This window comes from Chanos chanos, chromosome 3, assembly GCF_902362185.1.
Source record: "Chanos chanos chromosome 3, fChaCha1.1, whole genome shotgun sequence".
Classification (NCBI taxonomy): Eukaryota; Metazoa; Chordata; class Actinopteri; order Gonorynchiformes; family Chanidae; genus Chanos; species Chanos chanos.
Window position 1 is genome coordinate 26,678,557 of NC_044497.1, and position 17,608 is coordinate 26,696,164.

At 41.9% G+C, this 17,608-nt stretch overlaps 2 protein-coding genes across 2 annotated transcripts; both read right to left on the reverse strand.

Moving 5' to 3' along the window:
• Positions 1-420: 420 nt before the first annotated feature.
• Positions 421-7,207, reverse strand: LOC115806828 (glucose-6-phosphate 1-dehydrogenase-like). The gene is made up of 13 exons (XM_030767688.1): positions 7,181-7,207; positions 5,133-5,249; positions 3,896-3,933; positions 3,693-3,801; positions 3,136-3,353; positions 2,693-2,851; positions 2,480-2,605; positions 2,260-2,353; positions 1,942-2,128; positions 1,360-1,595; positions 1,021-1,097; positions 828-920; positions 421-547 (listed from the first exon to the last, which is right to left on the reverse strand). Exons 1-13 carry the CDS (start codon positions 7,205-7,207, stop codon positions 421-423), a joined length of 1,608 nt encoding a protein of 535 aa, XP_030623548.1.
• Positions 7,208-8,094: 887 nt separating this feature from the next.
• Positions 8,095-13,688, reverse strand: galnt6 (UDP-N-acetyl-alpha-D-galactosamine:polypeptide N-acetylgalactosaminyltransferase 6 (GalNAc-T6)). Its single transcript, XM_030769794.1, has 10 exons — positions 13,207-13,688; positions 12,375-12,547; positions 11,359-11,508; positions 10,275-10,509; positions 9,609-9,726; positions 9,235-9,435; positions 8,942-9,073; positions 8,725-8,826; positions 8,412-8,570; positions 8,095-8,208 (listed from the first exon to the last, which is right to left on the reverse strand). The coding sequence occupies exons 1-10, from the start codon at positions 13,686-13,688 to the stop codon at positions 8,095-8,097; spliced, it is 1,866 nt and encodes a 621-aa protein (XP_030625654.1).
• Positions 13,689-17,608: the final 3,920 nt, after the last annotated feature.

Here is a 17,608-nt window from a genome sequence, read left to right on the forward strand (position 1 = left end):
AACAGGTATCTGTCATGATTTGGTCTTTAACAATCAATTTAAAAAATGACAAAAACAAGAAAGATTTTTCCATTATAGTTGAATGTTCAAAATTGAATCACTGAAAAGGAATGTTGTTATGGAAAATAATCATCTGTTTGTAATTAGTGGGAGGGAGAAGAAGTTAAATCACTATAATCAACAGCATACTGTGAAAAACCACATAACTGACTTGCATCATGAGCTCTCCACAATGCTCTTCTATTGATCTTCTGTCTCACACATTGCATCTAATGATTGTCATTGTCCCTTTCCATGTACTGTTTCTGTTATCAGTACATGGTTCTATAGAAGGAGACCATAGCTGTAAAGCTCTTTTCTGTGAAATTAAAAGTGCAGTAGTGAGGCCTACTGCTCAGTGTTTAGGGAGGGGTTGATTTCTCAGTGATTAAGGCAAAGCCGGTCCAAAGCAGGCTCTACGTATGTGTGAGGGTTGACCCACTTGTAAGTGCCTTCGTAACGGAACCCCACCCTCTTCAACAGCTCGTCGGCCTCAGCTGGACCCCGACTTAGACGGGGAGAGGGAAGGAGAGAGAGAAAGGTTGGAAATTTGTCGATTAAGGAGTAACGTGGAGCAGCACTGTACCTGGCAGATAAACATGCCTAGGCTAACTCTGACAACATGTAAATTTTGTGAATTTGAGTAAATGAGTTGCCTTTTTTTCTTACAATTCTCAGAGCAGTTGACTCTAAAGCCTGCCATGTACACCATACAGCACTACTGGTTTGCAGTAGACGTTTGTCATGGGTGCTAACATGAACAATAACCATTTTGTTACAGGACGTACCTTCCATAAGTATAGGGGATAGGGGCCATCTTCTCTCCTTCAATCTGATGGAGGAGAGGGGTAAAGATCCTCCAAGCTTCCCTCAGCTCATCACTGGGAAAATAAAAAAAAACAACAACATACAAACAAACAGGTTTGGCTTAATGATGCCTGATGAACGCTTGTGTGAAAGCAAATGAAGCGGGGGACAAACCTGCGAACGAAATGCATCTGGTTGCCACAGAAAACGTCCAAGATGAGACGCTCGTAGGCATCAGGGAGCTTCACGTCCTGAGGAGAAATCAGTGGTTAAGCCACAGTGGTTAGTCACACAACCACTAATGGTTCACTAGCACTGTGTTCAACAGCCTGTGGCCAATACATACACATTTTTCCGTAAATCTTTCACTGATCCTTCATTATACTGGAAAATATAAGCTAATATTTAACTAGAAGGGTCAGCTTTCTCGTGATATCTGTGTCAAGCAGTATTACAATGTCCCTGAGTGTGTTCCTTGCTCTGTCATAATTGGGTCAGGTCTGTGGTTCGGACCCGGTATCTGCTGCGGTAGGTCAGGTCCAGTTCTGTCTCCTGGGGGCTGAAGAACACGCCAGGTTTTTTGCTCATCATCTTGGCGTAAATGGCTTCGTCCGGCTGTACCCGCACCACCAGCTCGTTCCTCTGGCACTGCCCGCCGAAGATGTCTCCTGGCACATCCACGAACTGAAGACGCACCTCTGCCTTACGCTCGTTCAGTGCTTTACCGCAACGCAAGACGAACGGAACACCTGCAAACAGGAGGAGGCATGGAGAGACGTCATCTCCACTGAAAGATACAAGCCTTACGTTCCCACAGTGAAAAGCTGTGCTTCCCTGTTTCCCTACGCTGCAATCACAGCCTGATCAGTGAAACACCATGGAGGTATTAACACGTTAGACACACTTAGAATTAAATTATCCTCATTTATTACTTACTTTATTACTTTATCAGTCCAAGTTTCCTTAACTGATCCTGGACGGGTGATGAATTAATTGTAAAGATGTTCATGGCAATATAATAATGACAAGGTCTAGGTGCCAGAGATGGAGAAGAAGTGGGAGAAGACAAAGGGAATGAGGCATGGCCAGGCTTACCATCCCATCTTTCATTGTGAACGTAAAGCACTGCAGTGGCGAAGGTGGCCGTGCGGGAGTCTTTAGGGACAGTGGGGTCATCCACGTAACCCAGCTTAGCATCACCTGTCCCCTCAGGGTCCCCAACGTACTGTCCCAGCACCACATCAGACAGACTCACAGGTTCTATACACTTCAGCACTTTGACCTATTGGACACAAAACAAACAAACAAACAAACTACTCCCACAGGTCTGTCAGATATCTGCCCCAATGTTAAGCTCTCAGAAGTGTCAGTGACTGGATTGACATGGCATTTGATTCTGACACATCCTGATACCTTCTCATCTCTGACATCATCAGAGCTGGTGGAAGCGGGCTTCTCCATGGCAACCAAGCAGAGCATCTGGAGCAGATGATTCTGCATGACGTCACTAAATCAAAAGATGGAGGGGTGGGCAGGAGGAAACTGTGAGGTGGGAGAGAAACAGCCCCAGGCCACAGGGTGATTACGTCTAACATTAATAACTGACAGACTGACAGGAGACTCTTTCTTTTACCGGATGATGCCAAAGTCGTCAAAATACCCTCCACGGCCCTGAGTGCCAAAGGGCTCCTTAAACGTCAGCACCACACATGCCACACTGTCCCTGTTCCATATCGGACCAAATATTCTGTTCCCAAACCTGTCAGTGAAGCAAATTAAAAACCAAATGAGCTTTTAGGGCTGGGTTAGCAAAATAACCTCAGAGAGGAAGGAGAGTTGGCCACACCTGAGCACCATTAGGTTTTGAACCATCTCCTTGCCCAGGTAGTGGTCTATGCGATAGATCTGATTTTCACTGAAGAGGGAGGACAGGTGGACAGACAGCTCCTGGGAGCTCTGAAGATCTCGGCCGAAAGGCTTCTCCACTATCACTCTCTTCCAGCCCCTGAAAACAAGTTACGACAAACATGCACAAACACACCCACACATATTTTTAATAAAACGAAACAACACGAAAACAACCAAACCCAAAAAACAGTTCACGTATGAATGCTATACAGTGGCAAATTTTCCATAACTTGTTTTTGCTCAACAGTTCAGTGAGGGCATTTAAAAAAAAAAAAAGATTCCTGCATGCAAAACTTAAACAAACAAAAACATTCCTGTCTGATCTCCATTTCTCCATTATGACATGTAGTACCACACTGATGTCATGTAATAAGCACTCACTTGTTGCTCATGCAGTGTTGATGTATGTTCTTGGTGACGTCGCGGTAGACGCTGGGTGGCAGGGCGAGGTAGAAGAGGCAGTTTGCCTCAGCTCCATCAGACAGAGAGCTGAGGTGGGCATGCAGACGAGAGAAGGACTCTCCGTCGCTATAGCTACCCCTCACATACGAGTTCTTACTAAAGAACAACCGCAGACTCTCGCTCTCGCTCTCCTTTACCTAAATACACACACAACACAACGCACACACACATGTACACACAGACACGCACATACATGCTCAAATGCACAGGTATGTGCAATCACATGCACAACACCACACAAACACACACACACACACATACACACACGCACAAATGCACACAACCACACACAACACACACACACACACAAACAATGTTTTTCATGGCACTACTGTATTTTCAAGTCAAGAAAATCAACTGAAATGGGAGTAATTAAAAAGCTTAATCAGTGCTGGATTTGTCCTATAAAGTTGAACTGGTTTCATATTCAGAAGAGAGCATCCATCTGACTTTTCTGAGACTCCTATTGCAGGCACCTTCATGTAAGGTAAGCAGGTTGTGCGGATGTCCTCTACAGTCAGGCTGGATCGAGCAAAGCCCACAAAGAACGTCTCCTCTGGTAAGAGTCCATCTTTATACAACCACCTGCAGAAACCCAGAACAGAGTCAAAGAGTGAGCAAACATGCAAACAAACACACACACACACACACACACACACACACAGAGCAAGGGACTCACCAAAGTGTAGGGTAAATCTTCTTTTTAGCCAAGTCACCCTGAAAAGAAATGAACAGTGTTCACCTATTATAAATGTTTAAAAGTGAAATCTCATTCAGAGTGAATATGGGGAGTATGAATGGGTAATATTACTAATAGCGAATATTTTCCCAATTGAAAGTGTATTCTGTTGCTACAAGGATTAAATAATATCAGTTGTCATAAATAATTAACTAGCCTATTAACTGATTAATTAACTAAATAAATAACGGTTTAATCACTGTCAGAAAGATTAAAAACAACTAAGCGCAAAGCAGAACTTGTCAAATTTGTAAAACATAACACCATGTCCTACTACTTGGTTGTTTTCTGCTTTGAGGCATGACGGAGGAGCAAGTTGCGCAACCTCCGCTGTGACAGCTGTGAAGACGTGTCGCAGGTCAAGTTAATAGTACAAAACTTCCGAAGCATTTTTGCTCTGCAATACATGGTAACAGTTTAACGGAGTGGTTAGTTTGGGCCCCCAGTAAGTGCAACAGTGGGGCGGTGAGACAGTATTGAGAAATAAAGGCATGACTTAGTCTTAACTGCCGCAAACCGAACACTATGACTCTGCAAAATTCCGCAAAACGGAGCCTCTGTTTCTCACTAGGTAACCTCATGCTGAAACAGTGCAGGCAAATCGTGTGTGTTTACAAGCTAGCTTTGAGGCTTGCCAACACGCCCAAGACAGCAGAGCAACGAAATGGAAAATAGTAAAATGATGCATTAGAATTCAGCCTAATTTTAAAGACAACGCGAATACCTATTATGCAAACGATGCGAACAGCAATCATAAAATGATGACCGGATAATCTGTCACAGTGTCCTGATGAGTTCTTATTAAATTTCCTCCTTTGTGTCCTCAGGGAAGACAGGGTAGAGGCAGAGCGAAAACTCCTACCGTCTCTCTATTTAATTCAATGGACTTGAGATACGTACTATCAGATTGTTCCCTTTCCAAAAGCCACTGAAACTCAGTTTAACTAGCTGTACCCACATAGTTTAACCTGCACTGACTTCAACGTTGCACTGATTGGGCGAAAACTCAATATGTATAATGGAGAGTTTATGCAAATTTCACGACTGAGATTAGGTTACATCAGGTCTTCTAGTCTGCGTTTTTTCCGTACGGCTCAAATTCAAGTAGTTTGCATTCAATCCATATATGCTGATATACAGATGAGACTTGAAAGAGGCAGTTAGGAACTTTACTTACTGAAGCACCCATAACGATGAAGATATGGGTAATATGGCAAAATTCATCGTCGTTGAACAGCTCCTTTCTGAGTTGAACGAATACCTCAGAACGAGACAGTGAGGGCGAACTCATCCTCTATTCCTCGGTGCTGACAGGAGATTATTATTCAAGACCAAATTCCACTGTCAAATACTAAAAAATAAAGTAGTTTTAAATGTAAAGCAGATATCAGGCGAGTAAAAACGTACTTTTACTATATCCAGCAACTAGCCTCCTTCTACGTTAGATGAAAATCAGCGATCTAAGCATTGCATTCCACAGGATCCCGTTAGAAATGCGATGCCCAGCCTGGCCGAGGTCTGTGTAACACTTGTGCTCTAAAGTTTTTGAGTGAATCCGGACTAATATGCGTATTTAACAGTGGAAATCCTTAGCAAAGCAAACCTGGGGACAAACAAAAAACAGTATCCTTCGCGGAAGACTGGCAACTTAATGGTAGCAAACTGACTTTAAGGCTTAAACAACCTTAGCGAGAAAAAATAGCATTGCGACGTAAGCGCACAATTTGATTGCTAGAAAAGCATCCAAAGAACAAAAAACGAAAACAAACAAAACAGCAACAACAAAAAGCGTCGAGGCAAATTCAGCAACGCTACAGCTTGGCATGCAAAACGAGTGGCCGTATTATCCGTGTGAACGGTGGTCTTTTTTCTTGTCAGCTATCTTGGGGAACATCTAGTGAAAAGTCACCTGATTATAACTTTTCAGGACCACCATGTAGTCGCCTCTGGAAAATGTGACGTTACACCAACTTCTGTACTGCGTAATAAGAGGTCAAAGCACAATCTTTATTGTTTTTATACCCACGTGAACAAAGTTTGTATATTCATCTCCTCTTTTGGGGTTGTTAAACGTGGTTTTCAAGTAAAACGCGTTTCTAGGCATATTTTAAATAACTTCATTTCTTACAGTTTCTTAAGATGCACATAGACATAACATATATTAATATGAAATTTCAGATGTGCTTAGTCTTACCTCATTGTTTTGATGATTGCTATTTGGTTATCATAATCGTTCGATTTAAAAAGTTTATGCCGCACAAAGTAACACCATAAAGTGTTTTATACATGTACGTTTATGTAATCGATTAGACAACATTCAGGAAATAAATAAATCTTATCGCTAACATTTATGGCTCAATTTCTAACTTACCAACACTACAATAGCCTATGCTGCAAGGGTTTGTCTTTCTGTCAGTCTAACGTGCATAAATAGAAAAGACTGCCATCTATTGTTAAAGATTGTAAAAGAACACCTCGGTCTTTGCCGCACAGACTTCGTGTGCATGTGCGTGTGTGAGAGTGAGTGAGTGTGTAGGCCACGTGTGCTTTCTCACAGCATGAGAGGGTGTTGACACTCCACCTGCCGTACACAGTTTCATGGCACGGCTTCTCGCTCTAGTAGACCCACGTTCGTAAAGCGTAGAAGGTATAGTTTTTCCAAGGGGACATACAGTGTGCATCAGATGTAATTAGACAGGGCAACAGCCTTCAAAAGTATCCAGAAATTCGATAGCCTGTTCTCAGTTCAGCTGAAAGTCGTTACCATATCGCGATTCTTGGCAACCGGCCCCAAAATGAATAAAGAAGAACATTTTTAATATCTTAATTTTTCCAACTGATTTTTAGTTTGTTTGTTTTTTAAAGGGAGAATACATGAACACCAGCGGCCGATTCACGAAATTCGATTATTACGAATTACACCGAATGACACTTTTAAGACCGAATTTCTCACATCACGGAGAACAGAACTAAAATGCTTTTGAGTAACGCCGATCTCCAGCGCAGACGTGGCAGTGATTTTAACCGGGGAAACCGGCTACTGTTAGCACTGTGGCCTTTCATGTTGACGCACCCTCATATTTTCATCAACTTGAGCCACTTAAGTTGGCCACTCCTCACATGTTAAGGTAGTTTATTAACGCCAAGGTGGAAACGTGTATGTTGCACTTTGAACTCAGTTTCATACAACCTTAGGGCTGAGCCTTTAAATAGGAGTAAAATGACATTGCTCAGAGCGGCTCGAGCAACCATATTTGATTATGTTCGTAAATGCATAGGCCTGTATGTTCAGAATTGCTTTAATATCGGGCATACAGTGTCCAAAAGGAGTATTTTAGTTGGTCTAATATTTGGGTATCCAGAAAAGTCCGTGATCCGTGAATTATATCAAGTGGCTATATGGATTATACAGTCCGACCTTGTGTCTTGTCATTTTTCCACTAAGAGGCACCGGAAACGTGAAGACATCATACTTTTTGTGCAAAACAATTGCCATCTAAGTTTATCATTCCAATATATGACTAAACATGTCACGGAATGTGCAGTTACATCTCTTCTACTGATGACTGGGTCTTCTGCAGGGACCTCCCTCCGAACAGTCCACATACAGCCCAAACCAATCGCTGCTTATGGTCGTTTGTACCGTCTAGTGATAACGCCTTAGATAGTATACCACTTCTTCTTGTAACATGTGCAATGATTTATTTCCTGAAAATGTGAGCTTTTTGGTTGGCATTGTTACACTAATTCACAAAAATATACATTTTTTTCATTTAATAATCTTAAAATATAAATAAAACAGACATGTAAAAAAACTGCACAGATGGTAGGATCATACCCTCAGAATCCACCAGTATAACAACACTGCTACCTGATGGTTCAATTTACACACTGCTTGGAGAAGGCCAAACACCTCTACATCTCTTCCCTGAGTCTCTGTCAGACTGGTTACTATGGCCTAGGACTTATGGAAGTCCCACATTTGGACACACGGAGTGAACACGGTCTCGCCAAGAATTCCTTCAAGCCATCAGTAACTTCCAGTGCTCTGTAAATCCTGGGTGTTGGCTTGAGTTTGTGCTTCCTGTCCATCTGCAGTCTCTGAGGAGTGATCCTCATTGCACTTTGGGTAAGGTGGGTCAACTGAAGGACCAGTGTTGGTGCAGATCAGCAGCGATGCACTGAGTTAAGATCAGCTGGTCTCCCCTATGACTAAGGCACTTTCCAGAAGCTGGGTTCTTTAAAAGCTGCTCCTAAAAACAAACCGCAAGAAAAACAAAAATGTCAGCACGTGAAATTTAGACAGACCCGTTCTTAACAGGGCCATGAATATGCAACAATCCATCATTCCCCTCGTCTGACAAAAGCCCAGACGAAGCCCCTGTTAACATTGGCTTTTGGGATGTGGGTTAGCTAACACCAACTGAATGAGGACACGGTGTGAGGTGGCTGTTACCTCTGTAAATATCCACTGTTGTTCAGGAGCTACCCTGGTCCCCCGGCCCTTCAGCTGACACAGTTCTATCGTCACAGGGCGTGGCTCTGGGTGTGCATGGAGGCACAGCTGCTTCCCAATGTTGTGCCGTAACTCTTGATGCGTCGTGTACTCAAAATACTGGAAAAGAGAAATGACGACACTGTTCTCAACCTTAATTCAAACCTCACTAAATATCTATTAAACAAAAAGGAAAAGAAAATGACTATGAACTATGAGCACTCTTAATTAGGGAAGGTGGAAAACGATCATTGGCGTGAAAGTGCTGCTGTACCTGGTTTCCACCCATGTTGTGGCATATGTACATTATCATTGGCTTTCCTCCATTATTGTTTTCTCCTACATCCAAACAGCTCTGTGATCCAGAGTTCTTGATCTACGGAGAGCAAGAAGAACCAGATTCAGCATCATTATTCTCATGGAACGTTCTATGTGATCAAGGAAAAAAGGAGTCTTATTAGATTTGTGTGAGATAAAGTCTGTGAACTTACTGCTCCAAATTTCACAGGGGTTAGATCTGGGACAAAGGCCTCTGGATAGACATTATTCAGATACCAGGAGAAGTTCTTGCAATGTAAACTCTCTCGAAGCTTCAATCGCTCTGAAATATCCCCATAGTTGTTCTATGGCGGCCACAGGGAAAGAGGATGGAAATTTTACTGTTTTAATACAAACAAACTCTTAGTCACTCTTAAATGAAGACGCGAACACAAAATCATTTAAGTTCAAACCAAAGCTGACCCATGCTAAGTTTCACGTGTCTACTTTGGAAAACATTTTATACCTCTCTGGCCATTTTGGCAGCATTCTGGTTACGTCGGTAGTAGATGTGTTTGTAGTCATCCATCCAGACCTCTGCCAGACGTACTTGGTTGCGAGTAATGACCTCCGTGCCTTTGGGGAAGGTGTGAGGGCTCTTGGTGCGGAAGACGTGACCAACCACCGAACATGGAATGATCTCCAGCTGTCCACCACACTGCCACACCTGAGTCAACCAAAAAAAAATCAACCAGAATGTTCTGATGGTGCATTTTTAATCTTTAATTTTAAATCTAATCTTTACAAGTGTATTGCATATAGCCGAAGTAGATAAAAGATGAATCTGCTTGTAGATTTTGATAATGTGAATTAAATTTGCTTAGAGAAAATCAAACTAACCCTGAAGGACATCTCAACATTCTCCCCACCCCAGATCTCCATCTTATCATCATATGTGCCAATTTCCTCAAAGTAAGCCTTGGAAATGGAGAACAGGCCGCCAGCAAATGTTGGAGTTCTGCAGCACAAAAACATAAACAGAGGATAATCAAGCTACAAGACGTGATAACAGTAAGAGTGAAATTTATTCTGACAAACACAGATTTGTTGAGAGAATCAGTACACATCTCATAATCTGAAATTTTCTAATGCCCTGTGTCGTAAAATCGACACGTTCTCAAATTCTCAATAAAACAGGATCCCCGCATGTACACCTCAAAAAAAAAAAAAAAAAAAAGAAAGAAAAAAAGGTCCTCAGAGTAGGTCAAATCTGTGACATAACTTCAAATACGTCAAGTATTCTTCCTCCTGGAGAGCAAACTTTCCATAAAGTTATTTTAGCTAAAATGTAAAAAATCTCAGTCATTGTGAAAGTTTTCATGATCGCTTCTGAAGTAGACTCCTGTGAAGCTCTGTAGGGGTGGCACAAACCCCAATACATGGGAGGAAAGCTGCTAAACGAGACATGAAAGAAAAAAAAAAAAACCACACACACACACACATATCAGGTGCTGTCTTAGGGATTAGGGTTGGGTCCAAGTGCAGAGGACTGGATCTGAGACTCACTTGACTGGATAGGTCTCATCCTTGCGTTTGGCATTCTCATAGTCAGGAATGGCCTCCCAGCCAAAGGTGAGGCTCCAGTCAAAGTTTCCCCTGTTGTGAGCACGGGCTGTTGCCATGGGCTTGTTAAACTGGAAGGTGTTCAGGTCAATGGTGGTGATGTCAGGGCTCACCACTGCTTTGGGCTCCTCCACGATCCGAGCAAGCAGGGGTTCGAGCCAGCCATGGAAACACTCGCCTAGGAGGAAGAATGGGGAAAAAAAAAAAGAGACGTGAGCTCTCTGTTGAACTGAACACTCACACATTTAAATGACCGTAAAGAACAGTCATCTTTTTCTAACCAGGAAAAAGAGGGTTCATCTAAAAGAAAGAGAAGCAGTTATTCCTGTTTGTGTGTAAGGAACCAGAGGAGCAGGTTCTAGAACTATAAACTGAACATGGAACCCTGATAAGATTATAGAACGGAACTATTCTATGACAAATTCTTTTCCCAATGATATTCACACCGTCGCAGTCACTGTGTCAAACAATATGTCATTTTCATTTCATTATTCATCATTCGTGTACCAGTCCATACGTTATATATTAAAAAAAAAAAGAAGAAGTTTAGGAGATATACTGCAAAGGTTCACAACAATCAACCAGTCACAAGCATTCTCCTTAATTAAGAACCCTAACTGACCGGGGCAGCAATGTGAGTTCAGGAAGTAACGAAGAGTAGGCTAACTAATTAGTTGCTTGAACCGTCAGTAACATTAATAAAAGGTCACTACTGTAAATTGACATTATGAAGAACTGGCTTTGGTGCTGTTACTGCCTATTATAGCAAAACAACAGATTTCTTTCTCCATTTAAAACAGTAGCACAGTCTGCTAGATTACAAATGCTTTACAAAAGAGGCCATTACTGAACCACATCATATAGAAATATGGTGTTTTCACATACGAGTTCTGTCGTACTGCAGACTGTAATCACAATATGTAGCAAATAACCCAATGTGGGGTTTTTTTTTTTAACTGTATAACACATCCCTAAGCACAGCTGCAGCCTGATAAAAGCTGTCAGAGAGGAAGGATGAAGTTCTTACAGTGGGCATCCAGGAAGGTGAGTATCTCCCCTGTGGCGTGACTGGCCCCCAGGAGCCTGGCTGTGATGAGGCCCTTCCTCTCTGGCTGACGTAGCACCCGCACCACCTTCAGCTGCTTCACATACTCATCCAGACGCCCCTGGAGGTGATCTGCAAAAGCATGAGTGAACTGCATGAGTCCACAACAGAACGGTAAAAAACTGCCCCTACTCTAGAAAATGAAAAAAAAGTGCCTATAAAATATGCCAAAAAACAAAAAAGAAGTGCTGAAATACAAAGTCTAAGATTCAGCTACTGCAATGTTCTGTATTTATCATTAACTGCCCCATATAAGAGCTGCACCTAAACCTTTCAACACCTAAAGCTCTATTCTTGTTTTTGTTCAGTCTTGTTTACAAAGACTTAGAGACTGTTGTCTGATATTTGCTGCGACCACAAGTTTCACACCGTTAGACACCTTGGTGACAAAACTATAATATTTTTTAAAAAAAGAACAGGGTGCCCCAAAGAAAGACACCAAATGAAACCACTGAGAGAGATAACAATAAATTCATAATCGTTATTCATGCTTGAGTCTCTGTAGCCAGCCTAGACATTTCCTGCCGAGGCGTACACAGTTTTACCATAACCTCAGCCGTTTCCTGAACGAGCTCCACCACCAAAAATAATCCCCAAAAATCTACATATTTTACACACTACAGTGATCAGTGCCCTTCATTCAATTACTTAAACATGCTCCAAGCCAAAAAAACAACCCATAAAAACAATTTAATACTTGGAAATATTTAACAAAATCTTAACATGTCACCCACGGCCTTGCCAACACGGGCCATGCAAACATTAGTGACAAGACGTGGCGTTTTTTTTTTTTGTTTTGTTTTTTTTAAGGTGGAAATGTTTGTCAAAGGAGCAGAGACACTGTAGTAATAAAGGGACAATCAGGATGAGGATCCTGCTCTAGAGTCCAATCTGTCACTGAAGTTTTATCAGCATGACTGATAAAAGCTTGTTCCCACCTGCGGTGCTGGCGTCATCCACCAAAATGATTTCTTTAAGGAAGGCAGCTGGCGCTGTGTGCAGGACGCTGTAGACTGTACGCAGCAATGTGGACCATGCCTCGTTGTGGAAGACAATGATCACACTGGTAGTGGGGAGGGGCGGACAGCGACGGAACTTGCGGTCAACACACCTAAAATTACAAGGTGTAGTACAAATGTGTCTTACATAACACGACGGGGACTTTGTCAGTTATAATCACAACTGTATGGAAGGATTAGTGGTTGTTTTAATAAAGATGTGAATTGGGTGGAAATATTTTAGATATCATATAATATTTTACAATATCTGGATACATATACTGTAAACTATACTATACAAAAATTTGCCCCAGTTTTTCCCTACATTTGAGTGTGCAATCGTAGACAAGTCATTCATTAAAAACAGCCGCAATACAGGCTGTGGATTGCAATTAGGTCAATAAAGAAAAGTGTTCTCTATTCAAAAGATATGGAACAGACTTCCGGCTAAAAGTAATGTCTTCAACAAGTTGTTTGACTGAGAGTCATTCCTCCGCACAGTGAAGATTATTATCAAGGCAATGGTTTGGCCAGTGCTCATGTGACCTACACCACAGCCTAAGTCAACAAAAATGCACACAGAACTTTTAAGTGTTTAAGTAGGCTAAACTGTCTTTTATGACAGAGAGAAGCACTTTCAAATACTCACGTTCTCCTAAAAAATACGCACTTTTTATTACAGATACTGATTATGGTCTCTGGATTATTCAGAGAGTGGTTTGTATACTGTCTGTGTATCTAACAGTGGACAAAACAAAGAAGTCTTTCTTACTCCGGTGGCCTAGTGTCATCTCCAAGGCTGCGATGCAGGGAGATGCGATCGCTGGCATACTGGTTGAAACAGTGCCTGGTCATACCCTCCTCCTTCTCTTTCTCCTCCGCCGGAGAGAGATGGTCCTGCTGAAAAGCCCTGCCTTCAGCTCCCGGGCCGTAAGGGTCCTCCACTGGCCTCTGAATCAGTGGTTTGAGCTCAGACTGGGTGTAAAAGCCCGGGGGACAGCTTTTGTCGATGGTGGGCTGCGGCTGTTCGGAGGGACGCTGGGGAGCCCCGATCTGAAAGCCCATATTATTGACCACATCTCGCACCATGTCCGCCACCTTATGCCTCTTGGCGAGGAGTTCACTCAGGAAGGGTTCCTGTGATCCCACGCTGCCCACATCCTTCTGAAGCACCACCAGAGCCATCAGGAAAAGTGCGCCACCCAGTAGAACCAGTTTCAGTGGTGACATGCGGCGCCTAAGCAATAGGCGCATTGTGTCAGAAGATTCTCCAACACAGCTAACTGCAGGAACAAAAGCTGAAAGTTAAAGCCATTCAGAAGCAGAGAAAAACAACTTTCGCATTACCAAACTATTATAGCCTCTTAAGTACCCTGGAGTGTCCAATCCAAATTCTGTCTTTCTCCACCTATTTACAATGCCATCCACAAACACGACAGACACCCTCCTTCAGTGGACACGCCCACATCCTGACTGTCTCTGATCATCCGCAAAGGGAGATTGTAGGGCACAGTCTCACACGTAGACCAGAGCAGGAGGTAACACACCTCTCACCTCAATACAAAACACCTCTCCGCACCTGATCCTGCCCTCCTGGATTCCACGTGGCAACAGGTGGTTTACTCAATGCTGAGCTGCAGCTGAAACTCCCACTGAGTTTAATGAGTGACAGCAGGCGCTTTGCATAAACACTGTAACACTGACAGTCCCAATCAAGGGCTAGCTTGCTAAACAGCCAAACCACGGACTTGAGCTGGCGGCTACAACGACACTTTCCTCAGTGACTCAATGGTTATTCTGTAAGCAAAACCCCGTGGACAAAAGCAAATAACAACAAAAATATTTACATACTCTCTTCAAGTGGCTGAGCTGCATAATTCATTCTACTGTGCACCTAAAAAAATAACTCCATTTATTATTGATAAGACTACTCTTACATTTCTAAACCCATAATACGTTTAATTGCAAATTACAACATTTTAGTTGACCGTATATTGATGAAATCTATTGTATAAAAAGACAGAGAGGAAGGGACAGGAAAAACATCATTTGTAAAAGTATCATAATTCTAATCACTTGTGCGACATTTGCTCCGTACATTTTACATTATTACCACAAATGAAATCTATGCTAAAATATTTCTTAGTAATTTAAAAAAAAATCCTGGAGTACAGAACGTGACGTGTCATGTGGAAATAAATTCTGAAAAATGACAGAACAGGTTTACCCTGCCACACGCATTGACCGACCTGACGTAGTCAAGGTAGAACAATGTAAGGCGTAGAGTGGCACTCCATTCTTACCATTCCACTAACAACAGGCAAATAACACACTGACATTTGCCCCAAAAATTTACCCTGGGAGTTTGCAGGCTGTGACGACACCTCAGCGTGTGAAAGTCGTTTTACCAAAACGAAAGGGATTAAGCCTCATTTTACTTACTTATTTAAATGAATTGCCCTTGATAAGAGCTTTAACGCATTTAACAGATGACGATCCATCATGTCGTGGACAATAAAGTACTTCCTTAAAAAGACAGTGCCCTACACTCAAGAAAACAAAGCTACATATTACACATGTAGACAACCAGGAAACTCATCTAAATATATCTAAGAGGAAGCTGCTTACGGTACAGCTTCCAAAGCTTAATTCAAGGGTAGAAAAATAAAAAGTTAAAACGTCACATTGTTGCCTACATTAACAGGTTCAACATCCTCCACATCTTTTGGCCGAAGAGCTCGAAAGCCTAAGGAAATCACCGGGGTGGTTCCAGGACACGAATTGATTGAGTATTTTACGGACAAATGCAAACACGCACCAAATATAATCACATCTGCTTCGTAGCCTATGTGAAAACACCTAAAACAGTCTTTTTTCATCAAAGAGTAACTTCAAGCATAAGGCAACCACACCAGCCATGGTTATCTATTTCAAAACTTACCTGAAACGATGTCAATTAAGCATAGATCGCTCTAAAGAGTAAACAGAAGCGTTAAGTGTCGCTTCTAAGTGATATGGACGGATAGACTCTATCAGCAACTTCGACGTTTTCGGAGCCTTTGGTTACACGAGTGCGATGTACAACCCACCACCAGCGCTGGCCTCCCGGCTTCCCTTTGAACGCGACAGGTGCCATTCGTTGAAATGATTGACTGGTCTCCCCAGGGTCCTAAAGTAAAAGATTTCCTTGTCGTAGAGGAAGAAGACGTCGTCGTCGTCGTCGTCAAGGAAGCTCCTCGACGTGGGCAATGTGAAATAAGCGTTTTCGCCACACGCTAGTCACTAAACCTATTTGTCAGTTAAAAAAACTCACATGCGGTGCATTTTCCATGAAATATATTTCATTTACATCTTAATCAATGTTCAGGAAAGGATTCAGTATGTTAACAGCCATTACCTCAACAAACATAAATTATTGAGGAGGAAAGCAATTAAACACTATCTCCAGTATCACCGCCTTGTAACCGAATACAGATTTATTCAGAAATTGAGAAAGACGCGCCAAGGGGAAACAGGACGGCAGATCTATCCAGTTACTGTTAGTGGGTGAAAATCCTGATTGAAAATTAGTGATTGACATGAGTAGCTCCGCTGTACAAGCACTCAAGTAAAACCAGTAGTTACAAAGAGCCCGGGCAATTAGTACAATACGTGCAAAATGCCGTTCAAATGTAACAATGGTCTCGACTGAAATAGCCAACAAGCTAATGTCATTGTTTTCGATTCTTATTCCACAAAAAATACGTTAGAGCAAGGAAGCAATTCATAACATGGTTTGCAGATCCCACGCCTCTTGAACTGTCACTTTAAAACTGAACACAGTAATCCTGAGACAGATCATTCGTAATTTTGGCCTCGAATAACTCCCTGCTCAAAGTGCTTAACGAATTGAAAAAAGTTCCTACAAATCACTTTTTCATATAACACTGTTCTTAAAGTTGTGAAAGTGAGGAGACAAACCAGTCTGAATCAAAGTAACCATTTATTTACTGCACAATAAAAGAAAACTGATTTTTGCTGAACAGCAATTAAAATTCGTATCTAGTTTTCATTGTGGAAGAGAGTACGAATGAGAGACCGAAACTTCACGCTACACTGTGAATTAAACCGTGGTCATCCAAAGTGTTTCTTTTCTTTTGAATCACTATTTCTTATTTCACATTTGATGTTTTGTAAGGTTATAGATCAGAAGAATCATTGAAAATTGGATTCCGTTGATTTATGCCTCAACAATAGTCGTTTTCTGTTTCTCTTTGACATTTAAATTTCTTTGACTTTAACTGAATAAGCTTACATTTTCCTTGATTTTAATGGCCTGACATGATGTAATTTTTAAATGAGCTGCAAGTACATTCAGCAGCAATATAACAACAATGCTTCTGTCGGACGATATCTCATAAGGATTGGGGAAGGAGGGAGGCAAAGACAACTGCAGAGACTAATCTGTCAGTGATGCATAGTACAGCAATAGCCTCTCAAACAGTATGCAGAGTATGCAGAATGACGTCAGTATCACGTTTATTCTTTTTTTTTTTTTGCCAATGCACACACATCCAAAGTCACTGGCAGAGAACCATAATGAATGAGATTTCAATACACACAGAACCCTCTGGTTACTGGGCTCTTTTCCTCACCTCTGGACATTAACACCCCCCCCCCCCCCCAAATAAACCACTGCTGTTTGTATGCTTGCATTGTCTCTGTAACTTTAGTTCAGCGAATGAAACAGTACAATAGCTTTCATTCAGTGAATGAAACATCTGAAGTGCATCTGTAGTAACTTCAATAGTATATTTGACTCTGTAGAGTGTAAACTGCATGTAGCAATGTAGTGTTCACCAGTTTGCACAGATTCCGACATCAGTGTTCAGAATAGAAAACTGTTACCGAGTGAAGACACTTTTACAGATACGCTTTAGTATGCACCTCATCACTGGACAGGTTTCACTGCTTAGTCATTTTTGGAATGCCATAGAATTATAAACACAACAGAGCAAAACCATGAATGAACGGGGACAGAGGAACAGGGAGAATTTAAATCATTTCTGGCAGCAGTGCATTGGGCTGGAAACAATGTATTATGAACCTCACAGTGAAGAGTTATGCCCTTTTAAGATGAGCTCCATTATTTACATACACATAATTACTTACACACACACACACACACATGCACG